The sequence below is a fragment of the Anarrhichthys ocellatus genome, unplaced genomic scaffold, assembly GCF_004355925.1.
Source record: "Anarrhichthys ocellatus isolate YVR2014 unplaced genomic scaffold, GSC_Weel_1.0 scaffold14, whole genome shotgun sequence".
In the NCBI taxonomy this organism is placed as follows: domain Eukaryota; kingdom Metazoa; phylum Chordata; class Actinopteri; order Perciformes; family Anarhichadidae; genus Anarrhichthys; species Anarrhichthys ocellatus.
In genome coordinates this window covers 1,451,448-1,460,189 of record NW_022280044.1, presented here as the reverse complement: position 1 = coordinate 1,460,189, position 8,742 = coordinate 1,451,448, and the positions used below count along the sequence as shown (strand labels likewise).

The 8,742-nt window shown below is 42.5% G+C and overlaps 2 protein-coding genes across 2 annotated transcripts in view; both read right to left on the bottom strand.

Moving 5' to 3' along the window:
• Nucleotides 1-1,582, bottom strand: part of nkain1 (sodium/potassium transporting ATPase interacting 1) — a 6,067-nt gene extending 4,485 nt beyond the window's left edge. Inside the window, exons 1-2 of the mRNA XM_031854361.1 lie at nt 1,275-1,582; nt 611-980 (exon numbers count right to left, since the gene is read on the bottom strand). Of these exons, the coding sequence (XP_031710221.1) occupies nt 611-664 (54 nt within the window). The 5' untranslated portion in view covers nt 665-980; nt 1,275-1,582. The remainder of the gene's footprint in view (nt 1-610; nt 981-1,274) is intronic.
• A 746-nt stretch (nt 1,583-2,328) lies between these two features.
• On the bottom strand, nt 2,329-8,718 carry snrnp40 (small nuclear ribonucleoprotein 40 (U5)). The gene is made up of 10 exons (XM_031854270.1): nt 8,485-8,718; nt 7,458-7,587; nt 7,258-7,351; nt 6,781-6,946; nt 6,412-6,534; nt 5,281-5,401; nt 5,092-5,174; nt 4,563-4,624; nt 3,811-3,914; nt 2,329-3,547 (listed from the first exon to the last, which is right to left on the bottom strand). The coding sequence occupies exons 1-10, from the start codon at nt 8,593-8,595 to the stop codon at nt 3,498-3,500; spliced, it is 1,044 nt and encodes a 347-aa protein (XP_031710130.1). The 5' UTR covers nt 8,596-8,718; the 3' UTR covers nt 2,329-3,497.
• Between the last annotated feature and the right edge of the window lie 24 nt (nt 8,719-8,742).

The following is an 8,742-nucleotide window of genomic DNA, read 5'->3' as shown; positions in this document are numbered from 1 at the left end:
CCCCCCCCCCCCCCCCCCAAACTAATGAGAATCTATGGGCCCGAATCCCCTCTGCCACACAACAACAACTCATCAGCCCAGCGAACAATAGCCTGGATAAACTATCCCTCACAGCGCTGTGGTCCATCGGTCTCACTACAGGAATAGCTGATACCGTCTCATATTACACACTTATTACATTTTACTGGGAGAGTCTCCAGCTATTTGTAGGCACAATGAGCAGTTAACTTTAACTACAGATGGGGCCATCACCCCTCTCAAGACAGACAGGCCACCCTGACACCAAAAGCACACCCCCTGCCCTGCTCCCTCAGCTTCAAAGACACACACACACACACACACACACACACACACCCTGGCCTGTAATGTAGCATGGCACCCCAGCAGCTGCCAGCTCAAAGCTTTTTTTAGTGTGACTGTACAGAAAGGCTGGACAAAAACTGATTACAATGTGTGTGTGTGTCTGCAGCACGCTGCTCTAATTATATCATCATGGTGAGTAAGAAGAGCCAGCTTTGACCGTGCACACACACGCACACACACAGAGAGAGAGAGAGAGAGAGAGAGAGAGAGAGAGAGAGAGAGACCACACAAACAAACACACACTTACCAACTGCAGTGAACATATCACCAGCAGCGTGCATCTTCCGTCGCACTTCCCCATCTTGGAAGGCTCGGGACGCGGCTTGGAGCCGCGGAGGCTCCGGGGGAATGACGGGTCCCCGGTCAGATCCAGAATGCCTGGCCGCCTCAGCTCACACCATTCCCGGCTGAATAGACCTGCCCAAGGCAGCCGCCTCCTCCTCCTCCTGTAACTCTGGGGTGACCCTTCGACTCACAGCGAGTGACCCATCCTGGCCGCTGGTTTTGTCGGTAAATACCAATCGCGAGGAGAGGAGAGGAATTGGGGGGGGGGGGCGTCCACTTCACACCGGCCTGCTGCGGTCCGACCACCGACAACCGAATCACCTCGGCCACACCTTCCGGAGAGGGGACACACAAAGACACAAAGAGAGACGGAAGGCTGTCATAACGTGCCCCGGGCTACAGACAGAAATGAGCGTGATATGATACCGGATCACAGGCCGTGTTACTACGGTTACTACGGCTAACGTTGGGGCTAAATCTGCTCCGGACACAAAGCAGCCCGTTGTGACTCACGGTTTTCTAGAAACGGAAGAGTCCTCGTGCCCCCCCACCCCTACCCACGTCGTCCCGATCTCCTTTAACTGTTACCAGCGATAGAAGTCAAGTTAACGGGAAGATCTGCTCACCAGTACCGGGCTCCGTCGCTCCGTCTCGCGGCGTCTTTTGTCAACAATCGGTGCCGGGGCGGGCGCAAGAGGAGCCGGGGGGGAGACAGAGAGAGAGACGAGGGGGTGGGGGCTCTCAGTCACCGCGACCCCCTCGAGGAGGAGCTGCATGGATTCTGCAGAACCCGCGTGCGTGCGCGCGGCCGATCAGCAGTCCCGCGAGGCGTTTGAAAAAAAAAAAAGGAGCACAAAAGAAACGGGGGGCTCGAGGTTAAGACAGCCGAAAATAATGGTCTGTAATCGCCTCCCACTGCCGTCCGAGTGTGGACACAGACCGGGGAGAGAACTGGCCCGCGGTCCTCTCCTCGGCCTGCGGTTATTCAGAGCGGAAGAAACAGAATTAAAAGCCCCGATTAACCTCAGCTACTCAGCGCGAGCTGTGTGCCCGTGGAACAAAATGAGCGTCACTTAAGTAGCGACGATGAAAAGGCAAATAGTGGCCGCTGAAAGCCATTTAACAATCAATGGAAAACCAAACCATAAAATGTTATTTATAGTTTACTCTAAAAATATGTTGTTCGCTTATGTTTCTCAAATAAAAAAACAAAGGCATGTTCACCTTCAGCGTCCAGTTTTTTCATAATTGAGCTTATGTAACTATTTCTAGTCTATTATGTTTTGTACTTTTATGAAATTTTATTCCATTTTAACTTGTACATTTCTCTATCTTATGTAAAGCATTTAGAGTTTCCTGTTTGAAAGGCAAAACAAAACTTGCCTACAGAAGAGCTACAAATATAAATATTTCATTCAAATAGATTAAGTGACCCATAAACACAGCCCTACTTAGTTTAGCCAAGTAAACTCATGTTCATTGAACAATTAGACTGGAGGAAAACATCATGAATGGCTGCAGTCACATGCATGTAACTCTATATAGTGCTAATTAAACTGACCTAATTAATGCTAGATAGACTAACAGAGCTTGACAAAAGCTCAACCCCTGCACCATAAGAGGCAGTAACAAGATGGAGACTATAAATCCCTTTTTTATTTCTTAAAGAAATAATTGTATAAGTACTTACCGTAAAATTAATGTGTCTAAAAAGCAATAGTACTCACTGTTAATGGCCTCATTCTTCAAACAGTTAACTTCATCTCTTTACTTCCCAACACAACTGAACAATAAGAAAAGATGAGTACATAAAAGTATGTAAACTACACTCTATATTGATAATTATAAACAGTTGATAGTAAAAACTGCAACAAATAAGAATGAGGATACGATGACATGCAGAACAGCACAAAGGCCTGTAAACTGAGTTTATGGTACATATTAATTAAGTGCATTAATTGCACATCGAACAAACTAAAATGTGAAATTTGTTGACCTAATTTTCCTTCTGAGCCCCGTATCTCCAACCAGAGAGGATGGTCCACATTGGCTAAGATGAGTGTTGCTCCCCTTGTAATTTGTTGTCTAAAAATGTTAAAAGTTTAGGCTGCTGCTGCTCACCAGCGATTTTACAGCCCACCGAGACTATATTGCTCAACTGATTCCTGTTTGGCACATTTAAACTCCCGTACAGAATCAGAGTCAGCTGTAATGGCCAAGTAAGTGTGAACACATACAAGGAATTTGACTCCTGTGTTTCGCTGCTCTCAAGGTAGATAAACAGAAATATACATTTGTCTAAAACAAAGAGACAACAAACCTGAAAAGGGTTAACATAAACATCTGAAACCTACAACTAACTGAGTGTGTCAGGACAGAATAAGTTAGATCTGTAATAAACAGTTTGTTGTTCTTTCTTACACATTGCCTCCATGTTCATATCAAAGCTCCACTTCTTGTCATTAATGTGTTTACCTGTGAGAAGAACATTATTTCATTCGCGGTTGTTGGATAAAACCAGCAGCAAGTTGCACGTAAAACTACTATAAACACAGGAACTACTCACAATGACAAATGAATCTCACAAACTCATTTTAAAGAATAAATCGAGTTTATTAAAAAGAAACAAATCAAAATTTAAAAAAAAACAAGTCACGGTGGAGCTGGTTGTGACTGATAATAAACTTCAAACACACGTCCTGAGGTTGTTCTGCGACGAGCTGAAGCTCATGAAATTACAGAGACTCCTAACCCACCGACAAACACCACCCATCCACTTCTAAAGGCAGGACACACACACACACACGCTCACACACACACACACACGCACGCTCTCACACACAAACGCACTACTGAATTTCTCCCATGTAGAGCCTTTTGTCACTGGCGGCAGACAGTACTGTGTAGAGGGACAAAGAGAAAAGGAATATTGTTAGTCATGTTGTGTAACTACTTTTAGCCTCAGGTGAACTAACCAGTGAAGTCAAATGAACACATAGATAATAAAGAGTGTCGGGTGGCAAAACCACATGATTTATTGTTAATATTATTAAAATGATCTTCCCTCCAGATACCCCGTCTCCCTAGTCAAGATAACGGCATCAAGTCTTCGTGTGTCTCTATTCTATTCTAACCGGAGACTAAAGCTGTAGTTTGGCTCACCTATAGGCTCCTCTGGGTGGAAGGCCACTTCATTGACGGAGCCGGCGTGGCCCGGCAGCTTGTAGAGGATTCTACGTGATGTGGTGTCCCAGATGTACACAAATCTATGAACACAGACAAGCAAACAGCTGGAATGACTCGATGCGAGACAGGGCAAAGCGGAGACGTATGAGACTAAAGGATTACTGGATGTTTGTGACAAGACATTGGGTGCGGTGTATTATATGCTAGAGTAATGCTGTTGGTGGATTAATATAAACTGAAAGGGGTCAATTTCATAGAGAACATTACTTCTATCGTGCAACTTAAAGATGATACGTATCTAGTAGATGAACCTTTGTAATAATGTACTTATTATATTAAAAGTATTACAAGTCTGGACACAGACTAGGTGGGTTTAATACATGTTTGTCTTTTTTTTAGGTTCAAAAGAAGCACAACCTCTTGAAATGCATATAGAGTCAACTAATTAGGTTATGATGTATATGTATACATGATCTTTGTGTGTATACGAATACTTTTATTGCAGCTTGTTTATAGTTGTTCATTGTTGGTATGTGTGTATATTTAAGAGTATGACATTTCTAAGACCAGAAACATTCTATACATTCTTTCTATACACAACTGTGTTTATATTTTATTTTTCATAAAACGAGAAGCCATAAAAGACAATAGAATGTTAATATAAAATATGTGGGACTTTATCTCTTCTCTCAATAAAAGTATAAAGATGAAACATTTTTGTCTCTCACCTGTCAGCTGAGCCGGCAGCTATCTTACTGCCGTCAGTAGACCAGGAGCACCTCAGCAGATTCTGACGGACAGGAACAGATGTTAGCAACATGACACAACCGTTCTACACGTGAGCTGCTGTCACAGTAATAAGATGCACTTTTCTTTATTCCAATTAACAGCAGAGAGTGATGGGAGAGGCAGGAGAGGATGATGGGAGATGTCAAGCAACAGTGGTCGACAACGTGCGTAACCTTCACCAGCAGGACTGCAGCTGGTGGTCACTTATGCATAGACTGTATCAGTTCACAGGATTACCGTTTATTGCAAGTGAGAAAGTGACCTGTTTGGATGCCTTTTTAGGAAAAGAGATTTTTTTGAAAATGACGGTGGCAAACTCTGCTAGGAGGTGAAAACCATATGCCCCTTTCAGTATTTTCCCAAATATATATAATCCCTCATCCTTGATGGTTTTAACAGTGGAGAGATGCATCAGTGCTGTAAATTCAAGTAGATTACATACTGGCATCAGAGAGTTATTTATGTTACCTTCTCAAAGTTGTGAACGTTGCCCTGGAAAATCTTCACGCATCTCTCCTTGGGTGCAAATGGTCGGACATCCCAAATACGCACTACACAGAGACAAAGACAAATAAAGGATTCAGCCAGGGACGCTTCATTGTTGTGAGCTGAGAGAAGGCATTTCTTAGACTGTAAATATACACACAAACATCCTACCTGTGTTGTCCATGGAGTTTGAGAGAAGGTATGATCCCTCAGAGCTCAGGCTGAGTCCAGTTACTGAGTCACCATGGCCGTGCATATTGTAGATCAGCTTGTTCTGCCTCAGGTCCCACACCTGCACAACACAAAACAAAAAGCAACTGTTGAGGTTTATACAACAGGACATACAGTATGTATGCTTATATGTAGAGAACAAAGTGTAGAAACCAGTTGTCATGATTGAGGTCTATTCGCAACCTGTTGAGGAAAAAAGGTTCTTACAGCACATGAACACACACAACACAATAACTATAAAATCACACCGGAGCCTGCTGCAGGATTTTGAGGTAACAGATTGAGTAATGAAACACAAAAGCAATTCTCGCCTTCAACAGAAGTGTGAGCATTGAGCAATCCTTGGTTCCTGCTGTTATCACAGTGGTTTATATCCAGAGCCACTCTTGTAATCTGTGACAAAAGCTATCGGCACAGTTGAACCGTTTGTAATGATCTCATTTTTAATCTTCTGTGAAATAGCCTCTATGGTCATAAATGTGGTACTTTGTGTATGTGCGTCAGCTATACCCAGAAATAGCTCCTGATACATTCCCATCTGAGCCACAGATATTTAAGTCTGCCCGTGGATGAAGAGGAAAAGCTTTGTAAATTCTTGCACCATGCAATCTTGGAAATCTGTTGACGTGTCTACAACCAAATGCATTTCCATGACTTCTTCACAGTGGATAGAAGGCTTTCCATGATGATCATTTTCCAGGTGAACTGGACGATAAAATAAAAAATGTTGAGATACCAGCAATAGAAATCACTGAACAACCCAATTTTGCCATTCTGAGACGTTCCGTAAAAGCTTTCACTCGACCCTTTCAAAAAATGTTGCAAATAAATGACTATTGTCAATGTTTTCTTAGAGATAAGCGTATGAGATTAGAGTGATGTTGATTTTGGTTTATCCTGCTTTTCCTAATTTTGCCTACATCCATATGCGTTGATGTCTTAACAGCTAATTTGAATCTCTCAAATCTGATGAGGATATATTTTTAATCATTCTGAGTGAAAACTATCTTCCAGGACGTTATCATTTTCAGTGTAATTCCCGGGTTTTCTGTGTATGCTGGAGCCCAGTACCTTGATGTCGTTGTCGATGCCTCCTGACAGGATCTGGTCACTGGTGTCATTGAATGTGGCGGCTAGCACCTGGTAGGTGTTCTGAAAGGTGTGGATCGCCCCTTTCTTACGAATGTCCCACAGCTACAACAGTGACAAACGCATATAGAAAGATAAACAGGAGCGCGATCAGACCAACAACTCAGCAGTATTTGAGAAATATTATATGTATACAACGACAATAATCATTTTCTAGAGTAGTCTATTATTCAGACCAGTGAGTGAGCTAAATCTCAAAAATATTTTAAGTCAATTAACTAGGACCAAAATTCTAATTAAATATCTACACAGACCAGTTTATTTACACTTATTTGCAGCTGGAAATCTCACCTTGACCGTCCCGTCATCGCTGCCGGTGCAGACGAGCTGGGGCCCTCGGCGAGCCGGGTAGCAGGTGTTAACGAAGGAGGTGTGGCCCTTCAGACGCTTGATCCTCTCGCCTGTCTCACTGTCCCACACACCTACAGTCTTGTCTGTGCTCGCCGAAAACAGCATGCTGAAATACACAGCAGAAAAACACAGTTGGTCGATCCTTTATACACACATTCATCAACCTGGACGATTAACACGTGAATTAAGAAGCAAAGAAGAAAACTATATCACATTATAGGTGTTCAAGACAGTATGAACTAAACAACGTCAAATTGATATCCAAAAAATGTAACCATACCTCCTCAGACTCAATTTTTCCTGTTACTTATTCACCCACAATGTCTCAAGTTTATGCTATAAATGTTGTTAACAAAGCTTATTATTTTGTGTAAAGTTTTGTGTATCAGGGTAACCCTATGACATGTTTCTTCATACCTTCCATCTGTGTTGTAGTGGAGCTCCATCACTGCTCCACTGTGGCCCTTCAGAGTGGCATAGTTGTCACAATCCCCATATACATTCCACATCACTGCAGCAAAGAGACAGTGCACAGGTTATCCACAGTAACAGAGTCTGAATACATTTTACAAAGTTTGTGTGAACAGCATGATTGGCTTTCATTTATATTCTCTTACATATGAGCCTGTCAAATCCTGAGGAGGCCAGCGTGGCTCCGTTGGGGTGAAACTTGCAGCAGTAGACCTCGCCCTCGTGGCCCGACATCAGCATAATGGGAGCCTGCAGGCTGGAGCTCCGTGGGGGACCCTGTGGTAGACACATTGAGGGTCAAATACAGTGGCTGTCTGACTCTGAGGTTAGGGCTGGATGAATTGATATACAGTCAGCTGTGGAAGCATAACAAGAAGTACTTCTTACAGCATAAGAGCCTAATGGTATATGGGTATCAGCATTTGTGAATCAATAAGTTACAATACAGAAATGCCAGCTATGTCTGAGATTATTCAGAAACAGTATCATCTTTTTGTTTAGCTCTTAAATATGAATAACAGCCACAAAGATAGTTATTCATAATATCTAATTAGGTAACTTGCCCAGTTGATGTTTATCTTAGTGGACTGCACGATAATAAGAGGGTAAACAAGGGAAACTGGTATTTTAAAGAATTGCAGACGTCTGACATGGAGCTTAGTGTCACGTAAAAGCTGAAGCCACAGACTCCAAATAACCAAAACAATTCATCAAAACCTCTCCAAAGTAAAGTAAGTTTAACAAAAATGAACCCCATAACCTTTAAAAATGTAGGATTTATTACAAGAGTATTATATTAGTCTGAATTAGTGTTAGCTAGGTGTAACGCTAGCTAATAAAATGAAGTTTACATTTTGTGTCACAAAATCTATTTCTATTTTATGATATGCATTGATATCTAAATACTTAAGACCTCCCTAGTCCTAGCTAAACATGATTGAATGTTAAAAAGACAGTATTTCCTGCGTTTTAAGTTAAATATAACGTTAAGCTAGCAACACAGTCTCGTATGTTCACCTTAAACAATGTCCCCCAGTTAATTAGTGCACTGAAGAACGTGTTGGGTAAATGTGTGGTAATGAATGGCGGTCTATGTGTTTTAACAGCATCCAACAAGTTGCTACTCTACGTATCTAGTCTCCAGGTTATAGTAACTATAGCTACTCTACGTACCATGGCCACGAGTTGTTGAGACTGAGCCGCCGCCACCAGCTCCGTACGGGGCCGCTTCACGGCGGTAGGAACCACCGCCATGTCCGCCACTCTCTTCTTAGGTTCAATCATTCTGATTTAGTCTACAAGAGTCAGAACAAAATGACTTTAATGGTAGAATTTATTTTAAAAATGAAGATAAACGTCTTTCATGGACGGAAGTCGAGCAATGGCGTACATACGAAGAGCATAAAACTACTTCCGGTGGCTACGAGGCGT